This window comes from Lacerta agilis, chromosome 8 (assembly GCF_009819535.1).
Source record: "Lacerta agilis isolate rLacAgi1 chromosome 8, rLacAgi1.pri, whole genome shotgun sequence".
In the NCBI taxonomy this organism is placed as follows: Eukaryota; Metazoa; Chordata; class Lepidosauria; order Squamata; family Lacertidae; genus Lacerta; species Lacerta agilis.
This window is the reverse complement of record NC_046319.1, coordinates 20,976,805-20,996,044: the sequence shown is the minus strand read 5'-3', so window position 1 is coordinate 20,996,044 and position 19,240 is coordinate 20,976,805. Positions and strand designations below refer to the sequence as shown.

Below are 19,240 nucleotides of genomic sequence, written 5' to 3'. Positions count from 1 at the left end.
TCTGCACTCAATTGGAAACCGTGGAAGCTGCGTCGGATGTTCGGCTTCCAAAAAAAATTCGCAAACCGGAACACTCACTTCCGGGTTTGCGGCGCTTGGGAGCCAAAACGTACAAGTATCAAGGCATTCAAGAAATACTCTGAACGTGTAGGTTGTGGCATCCCCAACCTTTCAAACCAATTCTCATCTCTTTTGAGAAGTTCTTTTTTGAGCTCAGTTCCTACTGAAATGAAGCTTCACGCACATGCGCAGCTCCATAAGTACATTTTCTGCCCTTGCCTGTGGTTCTCTCTTTATCTTTGATCATACTTGCCCTGCTGCAGACTCACTCACACATACACCACCCCACTCTTCCTAAGCTTGCTGCCATCACCTTGCCCAACATTGTGCTTTTACTCGGTTTTAAAGCCCATCTTCTGGAGGGATTATTTGGGCACCCTGTTCCCACACATGTATATTTACACACCAGTCATGGCAGCTTTCCTATAATTTCCAGAATGGACTGCAAGCACGGGACTCTCTAGCCGCCAGCAAATAATCCGCTGTGCCTCTAGTACTGGAAGCCATTTCCAACGCAGAGCGAGCCACCAGACCGTAATATTTCTGATGCAGAAAGACAACCTTTCAGAAAAAACAACCCCTCTCTGGCAGACACTGCAAAAAAACCGAGACTTTGAGCTGGAGGACAGAATTGAATCACTAAAAGGAATTCATCTTGTTGCTTATAAAGTTGCACCACCGTCGTCTCTAACCAAGAAGTCATTGAAGGGAGGAATAATTTTAGCTTTTGGTATTTGCAACCCTAAGGGAGAAAAAAGAAAAAAAAACCAAATGAAAGGGGGGGGAGGATATTTGATGCAAATAGTTCAAACAGGACTGTTGGGTTTCTTTCTTTTCTTTTTCTTTTTTAGCCGCCATGGCAGATGGAATGGAAATTCCCTCCGGTCCCTATATTTAGGATCAAAGCCCTTCTTAACACACAAAAACAGCCAGTCTCCAAGGGATCATGCCGCAGAGAATGGTCTGAAGTGAACTTCCATTAACCTGAGTTTCTGTGCCAACTTAAATACACAGAACCTCTCCACTTGAAAGAAGTCATTCACCCAGTACATGCTCTGAGATACATGGAAAACCCATTACTGGAATAATCAACAGTGATTAAACAGAAAATCTATACAATGGCAAAACCAGACACAGCTCATAAATAAGGCATTTTTGTGTGTGCGTACGTGCAATTCTTGCAGGCATTCTTTTATTTCTTTTAAAAGGGGTCGTTAAAGTTCAGCCTCGTTAAGAAGTACGTGGATATGGAAGGTCTGCCATTATTTGCATCTTCTGAACTGCTATTTTAAAAAGAAAGGGGAGGAAAAGGAACCAGGTAACCGAGGGGGCATAAGACACGTACAAATTTCCCTAGAGGGGTTTTGGCTGCCTCAACCACCAACAACTCAGAACTGATGTAATGAATTGAAGGATGTGAAAATGTCTGGCTCTTCTGTGTCAGGTGGAAGGGTTTGCAGCGAGAGCAGACACCCTAATTAATCATACTCTCCCTGCAGACAGCGCACAAGAGCAGAACCAATGGCCACGATTTTTACTGGTCTGGCTAGGTTCCCTTGTGGCGAGACTGGATTATTTCTTCTCAACACCCGAGCCGAGTTTTCAAAGATTCCTTTGCAAGATGCAAAAGCACACAGCATTCGATGTAGGTTAGAATGAATAATCCGAAACAGGCATGCACGAGATGGATTCTGAAGGGGCTTCGCTGCTTAGGGAAGAAAAATGCATAAATCTCAGCAGGGGGAAAAAGCCTAGGCTGAAAACGTTGCCTCAATTGTGCTGAGGCTGTAAAAACAGGAGAACACAATGTTTAAATGAGGACCTGAAAAAAGAGCATGCATCAACAAGCCATGAAATCAACCGGCTGATTGTATTCGAACTTTGTCCTGTAATGCTTTCATTGTTGTTTTTACAAGTTGTTGTTTCAATGCAAACTGCCCTAGAATCAAACGATGTGGGGTTGTATATAAATGTCAAAAATAGATATTCTGTGCGCACATCATTCTGCCTGTTCTGGGATCTGACAATCCTTCTGCCTGGGGCAGAACTAATTTGACAGCATGAGGAACTGTAAGGGAGGCAAAGATGAAACCGCGGAGGAGACAAACTGCAAATAAAACACAGCCAAAGTTCTCAAAAACCACAAAAAAGCAAATACAAATAAAATAATCACAAATAAAATCAATTAAACTTTAAAAACCAATATATGCAACTCAACTACGAATTCTATCCAATGCTAGTGTCTGCTCAGAGTAAACGCACTGAAATTAACGGATCTAAATTAGTTACATTAATTCATTTCAACGGGTCTAAGTAGGACTAATGTTAAATAGAGTACAATGGATTGCATCCAAAGTTGGTCATAATCAGGGCAGGCCCATTCATTTTAATAGGTATACTCTTGAGTAGAATTGGATACATTCCCATATCTCTGGGCAGGGCTTGCTGAAATAAAAACTTTTCCGTATGTGTTTGAAATAATATTGAGTGGTGTCAATAGGCAGGGAGTTCCAAAGGATGAAAGCTCTTATTATGTAAAAAGGTAAAGGTACCCCTGACCATTAGGTCCAGTCGCGGATGGCAACAGTCCATCAGTATGGAACAGAAGGGGAAAACAAAGACATGCCCTATGATCTGTCATGATATCGGCTGATGATGTTATCTATGTTAAAATGCACTGTTTTCCCACTGCTTCAAGTCAGCCATCTTGCCAACCCATGTTTTGGGACAATCACACCTGGTAACACAAATATCTGTGCTTTCAAACATTGTTGTTTGAGAATACCTGGAGAGAAACAGGTAGGGGTAGGTTGCTCTGATGCAGGGGTCAACAGTTGTTTTCAGATGCGGGCCGGTCCACTGTCTCTCAGACCTTGTGGAGGGCTGGAGAAGTGGCACTGGGGGGGGGGGGCTGGAAGAAGAGGTGAGGGGGGCAAGTAGTCCTCCTCCCCACCCCACCCGCTGCACTTACCTTCCCCGGGGCTGCCGCTGCCACCACCACCGCTGCTTCTTCTCGTGTGTAGGCAGAGCGAGCTCGTCCCACAGGAGCACCAGGGCGGTGGCGGCAGAGGGAAGATGAGCAGTGTGAAAGGGCTGGCTCCAGAGAGGGGCTGCTTAAAATGGTGCTCAGCCAGCCCCCTTCCTCCTCTAGGCAGGGCAGGGAGAAGCCAGAAGGAGGGAGGGAGGAGGCGCCGCCGCGGTGTGTGTACGGGTGTGTGTGTGGAATGGTGCGGGGGGGGGGAATGGCGCAGCCCAAATGAACAGAATCCCCACGAGGATCCACGGACAGTCCGCAAACTGGATCCTGAAGGCAACTGGGCCTGATCCAGCCTGCGGGCCTTAGTTTGCTGACCCCTGCTCTGAGGCATCAGCGGTTGCTAGAGCTGCAGGAGGAACAAACGGGCCTCCTTATCCTTCGTATCCCTACCTTTGCAGCAGAGTTTGACACACCGTGGGCAACGTTTCGTATAAGGCCACCGACGTTTCCGTATTTTATCAGCCCAGTAACGCCTTCAGAAACATCATTCAGGAGACCCATCGGGTTGCCAAGGAAGTCTACGGAGCTCAGGATCCTTGCCGCTTGGCTGAGCAGCTCCTGGAAAGGGCACCAGAAATGTCACTGGAAACAGAGCTCACGGCAAAGTCATCATGTTCGGTAAAGGGGGCTCTTTTGCATAAGGAGGGGTGACCATAAAGGGGGGGAAGAATAAGACCCTTTTCCCTCCTCTCTTCTGTATCTGAATTACAGAGCTGGAGAAGACCATAATGCAGCCTTCTGATCTCATCATGGGTGCTAAAACAGCAGTCAGAGTGAAGGATCTGGAGACACTCCAGTATTCATGTCGTAGTAAGTTGCTTTGTAACTTGGGATACAACAGACAGTAAGGGAGAACACCCAGTAAAGGAAAGGGGGAGACAGAGTGAGACAGAAAGAAAGAGAGGGAGGGGTGGCCACACCCATTTCCCCCGCTCTGATTACAAAACAGAGGTGGGCAACCTGTGGCCCTTAAACTCATTTCATGAGGCCGTTGGCAAAATACTATTTCACACCTCCGGCAGGAGCAATATACTCTTCTCCCTGGCAAGCATTGGGGGGGGGGTTAATAAGATGCCCGTGCAATCTACTCTATATTGGATCAACCACACGAGCGGTCAGTGTTCGGAGAGGAGAGCATACACAGATTGTCTCCAAAGAGAACATGGCAACTTAACAGAGAAAAGACTGCTCATCCTTGCTAAAAACGTATCAGAACATCTGCGCTATCGCTCTCATCAAACGCTAGCAGCCCTCAAGTTTGCTCAGACTGGGGCTTTGGTGAACCTGAGTGGGGAAGGAAGGTTCCCATGTCGCAATGCAGCAGGGACTACCTACCAGGAAGGCCTGGCTCTGTGTGGCCCTGCGCCCTCTAGTGCAAAATTAACTCACTTCTTGGAAGTGCTTCAGAATATCGTTAATGATGAACTCTTGCGTCTCGTAGGGATGGACTCTGGTGAAGGGGTCCAGGTTGATCACAGCATCTTCAAACCTAACCAGAGGGAAGCCCAGGGTGCTTTTCAATGCCTAAAGTAAACAGAGTAACTAGATTAGCATCTTAACACTTTAAAGCAACAGCAACAAAAATCAATGGGATGAACAATTCAAAGGGAGAAAAACATAACTGCGACTGAGTGAAGTACAATATTGTTTAAATCTTCTCCATCTTCAACGTTAAGAAATTAAGATGGGTCAGAATTTACATCAAAATGCAATCAGATCAAAAGTCACCATCATCAACAACAAAAGGGACAGTCTGAAACATGTCCAGACTAGGCAAAAGGAGAAACCGTCAGGGGGGAGGCAACTGCCCTCTCCACGATACATAAGCCATTGGAGGTTTGTGTAATATGCTGTTGTTGGTTATAGGAGAAACCCATACTATATCTCCTTTGGCCAAATCTTGGACAACTCTGCGGTGGTAAATCAGATGTTCTGACAATTCAGTTTGCCATACCCTGTCTTGCCATCCGCTATAGGTAGGGCCAACAGAACATCTCCAGGGAGATGTGACCCCATGGCTACCAATCCTTTAAATTCCGTATTCTAGCACTTCTTAGCTAAACCTGGCAGCTTTGCTTATGGATTACTGCAAGAGGCGTTTTGTGCTAAACGTGCATGACTTGGCACATGCTTCTCCTCATCTTCTTTTCTTACCTCCCAATCACGTTGGGGTTGAGCTTATGAAAAACAAGAGAGAGAATACAAGAATGGACAGAGCTTTAGCATTCGAAGTCCAGGTGGAGGCTGCCTTTTCTCCGCTGCCCGACTTGTTAAAAATAAAAAAGACATCTGAAAGGACACCTTGAAAATCTCATTCCGTTTTCCTTCCCTGAGCTTTTTTTTTTTTTTTTTTTTGCTTTTGGTCTGCACAAGGAAAGACAGCTTCCTTGAGAGGCATCAAGCCTCTTCCCCATTCCCAAGTCCACTTCCGCCCTGTTTCCTGAGAGGGACAGACAGCAGCAGCCGCTACAGCTGTGGGCTTCTCTGGACTGTAAGGACAGCAAACAGAATAACCCTGCCATTGCTTTCCAAAGAGTTCCCAGCACCGTGTGGTTTAATGCTCCCTGTGTTTTTGTTTGCACTGCCTGCCTCAGACTTGAGCTCAGAATGAATGGCACAATACGTGTGGGTTTTTTGTTTTTGTTAATTAAGTGGAGGCTCCTTGTCAACTGGAGGCTAAAAATAGGTCTGTTGACTTAGAACAGTCTTTTTCAAACTGCGTTCCCAGGAACTCCAGGTTCCCTGGAACCTTATCAGGAGTTCTTCAACGAGAAGCGCAGGGACGAAAGCAAGAGAAGGGCAGCTTGCTCCCCAGTGCAGCTCTCCCCACCCAACACAAAGCAAAGCTGCGAGAGAGCATGCTGTGGCCCACTCTGTTCCTGCAGGGTAATGGCCAGGCCCGGTAGGTCCAGAAAGTGTTTCGCCTGGATAATGTGCAACAGGTCCATGGCAGATGTGCAGAGTCTCTTTGGGGGCTTATCCCAGAAATATCTCTCTCTCTCTCTCTCTCTCTCTCTCTCCAGTGTCAAGAGGCAATGTGCCTCAGAACACCAGTTGCAAAGAATTGCAGGTTGCTAATTGCACCCAGGCCCTTTGTGCTGGCTTCCCATGGGCATCTGGTTGGCCACTGTGAGAACAATAAGCTGGGCTAGATGGGTCTTTGGGCCTCATCCTGCATTGCTTTTCATAAGGTCTGAAAACCAGACAGTTTTTCCAACATGGAAATGGATCCCCAAATATCAAAGGCCAATATGAGACACAGAATGTGTTGCCTGGCCCAGACTTCACCCCCCCCCCCACTCTAGATAGCGTATGTTGTATATAATTTCACAGAAGTTATAGTTTCTACTTGGAGCATTTTCCCATGAACGCTCCCTCCTTTAAGCCAGAGATGGCTGGGGGGGGGGGCATGAAGAACCTGTGGTTCTCCAGTTTTTGTTGGAGATGGCTGGGGCTGGATGTGGAGTCCCACATCACTATCTAGATATATTGTAGGTTCTCCCATTCACTTTAAGCTGCACTCAATTTGGTTTCAAATGATCAATAAAAAAAAAAAGCAAAGTCTCTGTCGATGATCCTCCAACAGGCTTCCATTTCATGATATGCTTCAGGTTCAAGTCTTAACACCGTCGCACATGTTCAGAATGTGAATATCCTAGAGGCTGCCCATTGCTGTTGACCGAACATTCGTCAAGCCAGACGTTTGATCTCATTTGGCAAGACAATCCTCAGTTGTTAAGTGGGGGGAGGGGGGAAGAGATGTGCATTTTACTACCCAATTCTCCCTGGATTCTGTGCTTTCAGCAGATATTATTCTGCAGCCTTCAGTACTAGAAATCTGGCTTTCTAAATAAGAGGAGATTCTCAGGAAGACTGCAGATCTCCTGCAGACCACTGCTTATCTATCACCCTGCAAGAATTTACTATGCAATGCAGCAGATCACTCTGAAAGGATGGGCCCATGAAGCCTTACCTTGAGATCCAATGGGAGCTTGCTGGAAGTGAAGACACTCAGCTTTATCTGCGGCACACTGATCTTGAGGTTTTCAAAGTAATATCGCTTCCGTGCTCCACCTTGATCAACCGGCTTTTCGTGAAGGTTTTCATCGTAACTTTCAACTTCTGTGTTTCAACAACATGACACAGGCATTATTACTACAGTACCTGGGGCATCTAATTTGCTACCATTATGATGAATGAGGACAACTAAAGTAATTACAGCATAAATCCAGGGAGCTTGCAAGTTAACAGTTTCTGCAACAAACAGTTTCTGCAAAAACACCTGTGAGTTGCACCCAGGGTTAGTCCTACTCATAGCAGACCCAAATAAATTAATGGAAGTGACTATCTGAGGTCTATTAATTTCAAGGGGTCTACTCTGACTAGGACGTAGTTGGATGCAGCCTTATGAATCCCAACTCAGCTTACTGCTGTGCTTTTTGGTACTCCCCACTAATCATCTCCTGCTCCAATTCAGATCATCTTTACATAAAATATATTAAAATGTGCCTTTTATTTATTTTTAATGCACCTTTTCAGGACTGCACTGCAAAATATTCTAACATTTGCAATGTGTTTTGTACAAAATACTTCTACTACTGTCTAGAAAACATTATTTAAAGCCCCTGCATGACATTTTTAAAAAACAAAAAAACAAAAACAAAACAAAAGCAGGCTGAAACCAACATAGAAACATTATTGAGGATGGATAAGATGTATTCTGCCAAAATGTTTTCATTTCAGGCTTTCCACCCCAATGTAGGAAAAATTCCAAGCATATTTAATTTCCTTTATTTACAGACTCTGCAAGTGTGACTGCAGACCTGACAACGTACCTGATTCTGACTGATCACAGCCAAAGAAACTCAGAAGTTTCAGGAGCAGCTTCTCCTCGATTTGGACTGTGAACTTGCCAGCTGTGATCATCAGATGCTGGAACGAGAAGGAGGTGTGTTCTTTTCTATCCTGCTACCTCTGCACACAACTCTTTATGATACCAAACACAGACCACACGAGGAGTTTGCAATCTAAATGAATGCGCTCTCAAAAAGACCCGTGACACAAAAACCGTATTTTAAACTCTGCATTCTGAATTTCAGCCTTACAGGGCTTCTACTCGGTAACACATGGACTCAGAATTAATACATGCCCAGAAGGAAGCCTGAGGATTTGAACTGGGTACATATGCCAGGAGGCTGGCAGAATTTTAACACATAATACAGATGTTTACCAAAACATTAAACGGGTTCACATTGCATGAAGTCAACTTTTCGTACCTTCAAATAGATACAAGAAAAGGATAAAATGAAATGAAATGTTGGAAGCACTAACTTGAACCTTAGGGATGTGGTCCCCAACACAGCCCCCACCTATTTGTTTTAATTTTATCTCCCAACTTTGAGGAAGTTCCCTCTTTTAAGGTGTGTGCATGCACGTGCTGCCTCCTTTCTTTTGTCTGCATTTTATTTGTCGTGTATGCATGTCTCTTTGGGCATTTTGCCTAGTTTCATTGTGGGGAGTGCAGGGAAGGCTTCTGAAGATCAGCAGGTCTTCTGTGAAATCGATATTTTGTGGAACCCACAAAATATCCTGAGATTTCCAAATATGGTTCTGGACACCCCACCCACCCCCAAAGCTTGGATACCCCTTCTGTAGGGGATTCCGCATGGAACAACTATAACTAGAAAAAATAAGTGAATGGCCCACAGTCCCTCAGTGTGATTCGTGCGTGTGTAGGGATTTGAACTCTGGCCTGGTCCTAGACTGACCGTACATGTGTTCAATCCCCCCCCCCTGTACATCTGTTTTGCTTTGTCTCCAATTCTGTCTACTAGAGGGAGCTGTGCCTAGATAGGTACACAGATCCCCTTTCTTCCCAGTTCTGCAGTTCAATAGCCCAAACGATATCCGGTTGTTGGATTACCTTGTATATATCAGTTAAAGGGCTCTTACTGGGAAATTTCATGGCATTCAATTGCAGAGCAGGACCTGTATCGGTTGCTTCGTTTTCACCAGTTTTGGGGGTCAGGAAGAGCATGAAAGGCTGAGTGGTACGAAGGAGCTGGTTGTCCACCTAAACAAGGAGAGAGATGGGGGAGAAGCATCAAGATACCTCCAAGTTGCAAAACTGAAAAACAGCTCCTGGTGAAAAACGGTACCCTGATGTTGAAATGGGAACACTTTTACAGGTCCCAAGGAAGACCACAATTTACACCTGTGTTGCCTTAGTAGGCACACCAAGGTCTTCACCGTTATATCAGCCAACAGCCAAAATGACTCTGGCTAGTTTACACCAGTTATTTCCCACTGGCCAACTTTAAAAGGTTATAGCATGTCATTTTCTAGGACTGCTTGAGAGCGTTTTGTCCGTTAGGGTGCACAAGTGCCATCTGCTGTTTGCACAGACACAATTCCATATTTGGGACTGCTTGGCGAACCAGAACGTCCCGATGAGTGATCTGATTTGAGGGCGAGCTTCCCAGGGGAACAGCGACTGCTCTTTATCAAGAGGAAGACAACCAGAGCCACCCCTGGCAATCAGCTGTAACCTCCTCCCTCCTGTCTATGTTTCCTTGCGTGTCATATTCGCATCTAGCTTATATACTTCCAGGATGAATTTCACTCAAAAGTTTTCTTTCTTTTTGTTCTTTTCTGAGAGAGGACCCATCCAGTTACCTGTATATCCTGTATACTCAGTTCGAGCACTTGACCTGTTGACAGCTGCGTGAAATGGACGTTAATGCCGGTGAAGCCCGCAAACACCAGCTCTTCTGGGGCCTTGTTAACTAAAGATAAACCTATTCCGCCTTCCAATTTCAACTGGACCTACAAACGGAGCAGAAGCGAAATGGGTTGAAAGGTATCCACACAAGCATTAAAACCACCAACGTTACTATTTTTCAACCTGGGGGCTTCAGTTGGGGCCTTTTTTCAGAAACAGGGTTTACATCCCCTGGAAGTAAAGACCGAGGACTTGTAATTAAAACAACCTAAATCGGGTGTGGGGAACATCAGGGCTGGGGACTAAATGTGGCCCCTAACTGGCCTTCAGGACTGTCCCACACACTCTCCCCAGGCCTCACCCCTCACCAGCCCTGCCTTTTGCCATCCTTGAGTGTTTTTGCCTGGGTAGGTGTCTCTTTGATACCTCTTGCTTGCCACAGAGATGCAAGTTGGAACTTTTGCATGGTTGGTACAGCCTTTCAAACAAAGCCGAGAGTCACGTCCATCGCAGTGCCTGCTATCGCAGTGCCAGAAGACTGGCATGAGGAAATATGGCCCTTGGGTGAAATAAGGTCCCCCACGGCTGATCTAAGGAGCCGTTATGTTTCCACATGAACCTCCTTGGCACAAATCACCTGTTTTGCTCCGGCTCTGCACTTTTGCAGTCCGGATTCTGTGATTCATCCATAAGGGACTCCTGTGTGTTATGAAATGCAACCCTAGCTCTTTTGATTCCATAAACAGGAGTTCCTTGCTGGTTACAGCTTGCTATTTCAGAATTAAAATAGTGAAAGTTATCAGCAGTCGAATTTATACTGTGAATGCTCCAAGGGGGACTTTTTACATTTGACGATGGGAACTCTCTGTCTCTCAGATCCAATCCTATCGGTCTCTGCACCAGGTCTGCAAATCAGAATTTCTGAAGCACGACGAAGTGCAGTGGCCAATACCTAACTCAGATTTGAAAACGAGAAGAGTGAGTGGCCCTTGTTACGCAGCTTTGCCTGCTGAAAAAACAGCAGCAACAACAACAACCTCCCAAGCCCAGGTAGCAGCTTTCCTGACTCACTTCCAATTCTTGCTCTGTGTCAGGGTTCTTCAGCTTCCGCAGATCATTTTCCAGCTCATCCCCTTCGTATGAGAAACGATCATTTCTGCGTTGGTTGAAGTCTGTTATCTAATACAGAATACACTATTAGGATTTATTTCCACCCCCCCCCCTCCACAAGGCCAATTTAATCCACAAGCCTCAAAACAACGCCCAGAAACAAAATCTGAAACATGAAATAGGAAGTTTCAGTAAGAAACTGATCAATCGAAAAGAAACTGGCAGCAACAAAATATCTAATGCAACACTTTGTTCCTAGCCGGTTCTTTATGAACCTGTGCATGTGAGCGCACTCTTCAAAGGAGTCCTATATCCGTGTCCCCATCACTGGTGGTACATCTGGTGGGGACACAACACAAGGTCTTCTTGGAGGTGGTGCTCAAGCTATGGAACTCTCAGTGCCAAGTGGTCTGTCTGTTTCTCCCTCTCTTTGCCTTCAAGGCAGCAGCGAGGAACCTGTGACCCACATGCTTCAGCAGAGCAGGTCTCCCCATTTGGCCTGTGAAGCAGGGGTTGCAGGCACTGCCAACAAGCAGAGTCTGCAAAGGCTGGTGCCTTTGTAGTTTGATTTCAAACCACATTTTTGGGGGGTGAAGGGTAGGGGTAGAAACAATTTCGCCTGATATACCGTAACTGGGTTGTCAGGTGGCCGACAGGTAGGCAGCCCTGCCCACCTGTAAAAATGGCCCAGGGAGAACTTAAGCATCGTGCCCAAAGGCTTCTGCACCAAGGGCTTCTGAGAGCCAGTGTGGTGTAGTGGTTAAGAGTGGCAGACTCGTAATCTGGGGAACCGGGTTCATGTCTCCGCTCCTCCACATGCAGCTGCTGGGTGACCTTGGGCTAGTCACACTTCTCTGAAGTCTCTCAGCCCCACTCACCTCACAGAGTGTTTGTTGTGGGGGAGGAAGGGAAAGGAGAATGTTAGCCGCTTTGAGACTCCTTTGGGTAGTGAAAAGCGGGATATCAAATCCAAACTCTTCTTCTTCTATTTTAAATTGTGGTTTTAAAACAAAGTAACTGCAAGATGCTTTTCAGCAGCAGGGGCTTTCTCTGATTGTTTTTGTTATCGGTTTCTAATTTATTAGCACCACTACTATTTATTTCCTGGCTACTGGGTTTTTTTTTGGGGGGGGGAAGGTGTGGTAATTGTTTTGTTGGTAATTGTCAGCCAGCTTTAGGGTCCCCTTTTTGGGTATGGAAAAGCACAATATTAAGCACTGCTATATTTAAAGATAGCATGGGTACTGAAAAATGCATTAGCTTAATTTGCAAATGTTAAGTCACCGTGCCTACGTCTGAAGAACTTTGGCTGAGGCCACCCCCCCAGTGCCTTGTTTAGCAATGCTCAAATATATATGAATGCATACAGGTGAAACTGGAAAAAATAGAGTATCATGGAAAGGTTAATTTCTTTCAGTAATTCAACTTAAAAGGTGAAACTAATATATGAGATAGACTCATGACATGCAAAGCGAGATATGTCAAGCCTTTATTTGTTATAATTGTGATGATTATGGCGTACAGCTGATGAGAACCCCAAATTAACAATCTCAACTTTGGGGTTTTCATCAGCTGTACGCCATAAACATCACAATTATAACAAATAAAGGCTTGACATATCTTGCTTTGCATGTCATGAGTCAATCTCATATAATAAACTCCAGCAGCTAATGAAAACAATTGCTTACATAAATGAACTTTTCCACGATATTCTAATTTTTCGAGTTTCACCTGTATATAAACAGTGGACCTTTGGTGCAGTGGCGTTTCAGCATTTTCTGGAGGTATGACTGGTGCAGACATTACAGTCTTTTCAATGGCGCTTTAAGACATTTTTTAAAAAAACTGGGATTTTTAAAGGCTAATGCTGCTTCAGCCTGCTTTTAGTTTTTATAACGTTTTGCTGCCTCTCAGTTATGAAAGACACTGTGGTTTTCTATTAGCATTCTGTATGACTAATTGTCTATGTTCACTGCGTATCATGTCTGGATGAAGATTGGTTTAGAAATACTGGGTTGAATCCAATGTCAGGCCAACTTAAAAATAGGCCTGGTGAAATGAATGTGTGTGACGGACTTGTCTCCACAAATGTCAATGGGTCTACTCCAAGCATAACTTAGTTATAGAAATAAATCTCCATGGATCAGATGGAGAATTTCCATCACCTGCAGGACTCTGGTAGGGCCATCTGGAATGACCCTGACTACCAAAACTCCCGAGCCAGGCCTCATCTTCTGATTGACAAACTGCTGTTCTGGTGGAACTGGACCTAACATCTCCAGGGATGTATCGGGTCCAAGAACGACTTCTGCTCCGTCATGCAGCCCTGCAATGCCTCCTTTTGCCTAGAAGGAAACAGGAAACAACAGAGAAAGCAGAAAGAGCTTAAAACTAAATACAGCGGTACCTCAGGTTACAAACATTCTGGGTTACAGACTCCGCTAACCTGCAAGTAGTACCTCAGGTTAAGAACTTTACCTCAGGATGAGAACTGAAATTGTGTGTTGGTGGTGCAGCGGCAGCGGGAGACCCATTAGCTAAAGTGGTACCTCAGGTTAAGAACGGTTTCATGTTAAGAACGGACCTCCGGAACAAATTAAGTTCGTAACCAGAGGACCACTGTAGTGCTTTCTATTTAGAGCATCTGCATTTTCGAATCATCGAGGCGATATATTTTAGCTGACTTGAGAACTTTTCCATATATATATATTATATACATATATATATGTCAAGTTTGCTTTGGTTAGAGGCTCCTAGCAAACTGACTTAAGGTTCACTCCTGCGCAAGTTTGCTTGGAAGGCGTTCCCACTTAATTGTATGGGACTTATCTGGCAGTGAATGTGCGCAGGACTACAGCCTTAAAAGGCCAGGTAATAATTTAGCAGGAAAATCGGGAAAGGAAACACGATGGGCCCAGGTACTAGTAAAATATGCCTGTACCAAATTAACTTTACTGGTTTTTTTTTTGTTGGTTTTTTTTAGGAACCTAGGAAGTCACCGTATACCAGGTCATTGGTTCCTCTAGCTCACTATTGTCTTAAATTGACTGCTGACGGCTCTCTAGGATTTCAGACAAGGGATATTCCCAGCCCTACCTGGAGATGCCTGGGATCGGACCTGGGACCTTATGCACGCAACGTTGATGCTCGACCATTGAGCCATGGCCTTCCACTTCTTTGCAAAGCACTACAAATAACTACATGGAATTAGGGAGGAAGGGTAGGCAGACAGGGCAAATAGAGGGATCACAAATCCCTTTAATAAAGAATTCTGAACAGTGCATCTGTTATAATATAGCTTACAAATTAATTCCAGATGGAGAGCACAGAGTAGGCAGTCTTTGATCAAAGATCTTCAAGTTACTAAAATACACCCCCCCCTTTTCTCTTTCTTTTTTGGTAAATCAGGTTTGATTCTTAAAGACATAGTTTGCATTCTCCCTTTGAAAATCCTTTTCTTGTGGAAAACCAATTCATTGTAATCCTACCAATTTTAAGTTTTTAGCTCAGAGCTTTTCTTTCTGTTAAGCTTCCTACTGTGGCAATCAGTGAAGATAACAGAATTTAAGTGAAAAGGTTTTTGGAAACAAAAACTAGACATACGTAAACAAAACTAACAAACCACACAGGCCATAAATAATTCCTGAAATACAAGCATGGTGGTGATGATCAAGTTTTGGCAGAAGAGGGATGCTCTGTGGATTACTTTACTTTTCCTTACAGGTCTGACAAGAGGCCGGGGCAGGCTGTGCTGTCCTGTGTTTTATATCCCATTTCTTATGCTTGTTTGTTGAATTTATCAGTCGCTTTTTACATCCAGCAGAGAGCCCCAAAGCAATTTGCAGAAAACTTTTTTTTTTAATGCAATGTAATCAATATTGCATTGCACCCAGGACCCAGGTGGCGCTGTGGGTTAAACCACAGAGTCTAGGGCTTGCCGATCTGAAGGTTGGCGGTTCGACTAAGCCACTTCTGGCAAACCAGAGCAGCACACGGAAACGCCGTTTATCTTCCCGCCGGAGCGGTACCTATTTATCTCCTTGCACTTTGACGTGCTTTCGAACTGCTAAGTGGGCAGGAGCTGGGACCGAGCAACGGGAGCTCACCCCATCACGGGGATTCGAACCGCCGACGTTCTGATCAGCAAGCCCTAGGCTCTGTGGTTTAACCCACAGCGCCACCCACGTACCTTGCTGCACCCCTTAGCCTGTTTTTATTGGGCGAGAAGAACCCAGAAGAAGAGAAGAGAAGGAAGGAAGGAAGGAAGTAGGGGGAAAGCTGAAATGGACAGAGTTGAAAGGAAGGGTGGGGTGTTGGGGAGGAAGGGCTATAGCTCCACAGAAGAGCACTTGCTTTGCATCCAGAAGGTCCCAGGTTCTATCCCTGCCAGCTGGGGAGGACGCCCACCTGAAACACTGGCAAGCTGCTGCCAGTCAGTGCAGCCTTCCGACGTTTTCAGGCATGCAACCCACCTTTAATCAAAGCATCTCTGCAGTGGGGTGGGGGCAACTTGCCAGTGAGGACAGGCGAGTTAGTACTACTGACTGAGGTGGCTGAAAACAGTGTGTCACACTCTTTGCTTCGGCCGCAGATTTTGGCCATCGTTCATGAATGCTTTAGCTTAAGAGTCCTGCATTGCAGGGGGTTGGTCAAGGTGACCCTTGGGGTCCCTTCCAACTCTATAATTCCATGACCCTTTTCTTGATTTTTTTACCGCAGTATCTGCGAGGCAGTCGTGCCCACTGATCCAAGCTTGGATCAGGCTGCGACTCAGCCATCAGTCTGGACCCACCCGTCAAAGAGCAGTGGCGTGGAAGACAAATGGCCTGAGTCAACATAAGGCGACTCCCTGGGTTTCCATGAAAGCTCTAGGCAAGACATTTGTCCAGACCTCTTGCCAGAAAAATCCGTTCCTCCCCCTGCAGGGTATGGAGGGAGAGAAGAAGATGGGGCTGCAGAAAGAAAGGAAGAGAAGTAGGTGGCAAAGAACGAGAGGGAGATTGGTTGGGAAGGGGAAGATCTCACTCTTCCCTGATGGTCTCTAACTTTGATCTCTGACCAATAACCCCAAGGGAATGTGTCTCTCAAAACAAGAAAGGTTCCCCATGCCAGCTATAGCTCAGAATGACTATGTGTGTTAAGTTAAGCTCAATTGGAGAGTGACTAGTTCTGGGCCACCCTGAGAGCTCCAGAACACAGTTCTCCCACCCAGCTCTCCACATTATATAGCTGGTCCTGGGCTACCGCAGAAAGCTGGCGGCAGTTAAAAAGCCTTTGTCTTCGAGCTACTCATGTGCTGCAAATTAAAATCAGGCCTATGGATCAACCCATACCTTTGCCCTGGCAGAAACGTTCCAATGAAACGCAGGAGTTAAGATGAAATAACGCCCTGAAGGCAGTGGGCGGCTTGTGGCTTACTGAACAGATTCCTGGGATTCCTGGTTAATTGTTGTTTTTAACAGATCACGGGGTGCGGAAGCTTTTTCAGCTCCAGGGCCACATTCCCTTTAGGGAAACTTTCTAGGGGCCACGTGTAAGCGCTGGCCAAGGCCAGAGGCAAAAGTGGGCAGAACAAGGAATGTAACTCTTTACTGCTGTGCAATAGAGCACTTTCTACACACAGGGCCTCCGCGTCCATTAAGGCGAACTAGGCAGTTGCCTAGGACGCCAAAATGGAGGGGGCGCTGGCCAGGCTTTGGCGGGACGGTGGGACGAGCGAGCAGCAGCTTCTCTGCTACAGCGGAGAAGGTGCTGCTTGCCTCTCCTCCACCCCCCACCTCCCGCTAAAGCAGGCTTTGGCGGGGGGGACGGGACCAGAAGGTGGTCTTGCCTAGGGCGCAAAAACCCTAGCACTGGCCCTGTCTACACATACCCCTCTCCATCCTCCACCCGGGCAAGCAAGCAGCATTTTCAAAGGACCTTTCCCAGTCAGGCACAAATGGTCAAGGAAGGTGTAAAGCAAGCATGGGTGTAGCCCAGGCAAAGTCCTAAGGACCAGACAGAGACGCCTGGAGGGTTGCATCTGGTCCCTAGGCTCAGGGTTCCCCAGCCCCGTTAAGAGGTTTTACAAAGGGCTGGTCCTTGTTCACCTCGAGAGAAATCCAGGGAAAAAACACCCAATGCCAACCTGAACGACAAGCCCGTGCATGCCACAGGTGAGCTTCCCATCCCGAAAACTCCAGGTCTGTGTCGTGCTACGCCGCCGGTCTGGCTTTCTCAGCATCAGTGGTTCATATCTGAAAAAGCAAAACGAGTTCATCTGTGCATCATTTGTTTTTCCGTTTTTTTTAAATGATCCTTGCATTTTACTTTATTTCATTTCTACCCACTCACAACGCTAATTTACAGAAAGGCTGTTACCCTCTGATGAGCAGTGGGACGCGCGGTTTTTTGCAAGTAAGCCCGACATCTACTCACAGAAATTTGCTCCCACAAGAGGTAGCGACGGACATCAGCTTTAAAAGATTGGGCAAGCATTCATGGAAGGCTGCATTCCCTCTGGGGCACACCTTTTAGGGGACACCAACCAGTGATAGGCAGGGCTAGGGGCAAATGTTGGCAGAGTGATGGAGGTAAGTTTTACCTTCATACCGTAAGCTACTGTTTACCTGCCTCTCTCTATCCTGCACCTAGACAAGCACCAATTACAAGGGCACATTCTAGCCAAGCAAAAACAACAAACAAACAAACAAACACTCAAGGAGGGCACAAAAGAGGAAAGGGGAAAGAGTGTGTGGCTTTAGGCCTGAATTAAAGGCTGAACGAACGCCAGCTTCATAACTAGTGCATTTTCTTCCTCTGCCCAATTTATTTTTCGCCCTGCTTTCGTTGTACAACAGTGCGAGAGTGCCCTCCTGACGGTGATGATGCAATTACATTCTGGGAAGCAACACAGAACAACTGATAAGGCAGAATTATGTGTGTACAGTTTGGTAATAATCCATCGCTAATGCATCAATGCACCCATCAGTGACATGTTGCAGGATACACCTGCAATTTGGCAATAAACTCTGATTCCAACCTCCGTTTGTGAGCTCCGCATTAGGAAGCCGACTGGGATGTTTGCAGACCTGTTGTCTGTGACGGCAGCCAGGCCTGCGATGTCCAGGATCAGAGAGGATTCTGTGGAGCGGGGAGAGGATGGCTTGTTCGGATGGTGAGGGACCGCAGAGCCCTCGTGGCAAAGCATCCCGGTGCCCGTCATCCTCCACAACTGGGAGCGCTTCCCCGGCTCCTGAGAAAAAAAACAGCAGCGAGGAAGAGAAGGGATCGCAAGCAGCTCAAGGCGCCCGCTTTTGCATTCAGAACGAGGCAGTTTCTCTCCACAGACTGTTGAGCTTCATACCTTTTTCTTTAATATGACTCTCTGCGTCTTCAGAGAAACATCCAGGACAAGTTCAGCACAATCCACCTCCTTATTCGAAGCCACGGGCCTCCCGGTTTCTTCCTGCAGACTAGAATTGCAAGGAAATTGATTAGGTGCTCACGCAGAGAAGGGTTCCAACACTCAGAAGGAGCACAGATGTTCTAATGCTATCAGACTTCTTGCAAGTGGTGAGAAGAAAGTTAACTTTTGCAGGAAAGCAAAAGCACAGGCCAATTTTTAAAATGCTCCCGGTAGTAGCTGCGGAGGCTGCCCATTAGGGCAGATGGAAGCGTGCCCCGCCAATGTAAGCCTGCCTGCCTGCCTGCCTTCTTACATTTTAAGCCCAGGGGGTTGGAACTACCTGTCATTTTCTTCCTCCTTAGTCTCCGTGTTGCCCATGTGGAATTCAGCAGGGAAGAGGCAAATGGGACGAAATTAGAACTAACTGCCAGTCATTGCCACTGGCACCACCTACTGTCTGGGCTTCTCCCCTACCAGTTCCAGTAGGCATGAGCTACCACTGGATATTATTATTAATAATAATAATAATAATAATAATTTATTTGTACCCTGCCCATCTGGCTGGGTTTCCCCAGCCACTCTGGGTGGTTTCCAACAAGGATTAAAGATACATTAAAACATCAGTCATTAAAAACTTCCCTAAACAGGGCTGCCTTCAGATGTCTTCTGAATGTAAGGTAGTTGTTTATCTCTTTGACATGAGATGGGATGGCGTTCCACAGGGCGGGTGCCACCACCGAGAAGGCCCTCTGCCTGGTTCCCTGTAACCTCGCTTCTCACAGTGAGGGAACCCCAGAAGGCCCTCGGAGCTGGACCTCAGTGTCCGGACAGAATGATGGGGGTGGAGACACGCCTTCAGGTATACTTTAAAAATGTTTCTGAGCAGTACAGGGCTAGAGATGTCTTTCATTTCCTTCTGGTTAGT

General features: G+C 46.1%; 1 protein-coding gene across 2 annotated transcripts in view; it reads right to left on the bottom strand.

Annotated features, from left to right (window-relative positions):
* The window catches only part of VPS13D (vacuolar protein sorting 13 homolog D), a 123,980-nt gene that overhangs the window by 32,206 nt on the left and 72,534 nt on the right, over positions 1-19,240 (bottom strand). For both annotated transcript variants that reach the window (XM_033156471.1, XM_033156472.1), the window contains 11 exons: positions 18,274-18,382; positions 17,999-18,162; positions 17,056-17,164; positions 13,094-13,273; positions 10,890-10,997; positions 9,773-9,922; positions 9,021-9,170; positions 7,933-8,029; positions 7,071-7,219; positions 4,487-4,621; positions 3,488-3,655 (listed from right to left, as the gene is read on the bottom strand). In XM_033156471.1, coding sequence (XP_033012362.1) covers positions 3,488-3,655; positions 4,487-4,621; positions 7,071-7,219; positions 7,933-8,029; positions 9,021-9,170; positions 9,773-9,922; positions 10,890-10,997; positions 13,094-13,273; positions 17,056-17,164; positions 17,999-18,162; positions 18,274-18,382 — 1,519 coding nt within the window. The remainder of the gene's footprint in view (positions 1-3,487; positions 3,656-4,486; positions 4,622-7,070; positions 7,220-7,932; positions 8,030-9,020; positions 9,171-9,772; positions 9,923-10,889; positions 10,998-13,093; positions 13,274-17,055; positions 17,165-17,998; positions 18,163-18,273; positions 18,383-19,240) is intronic.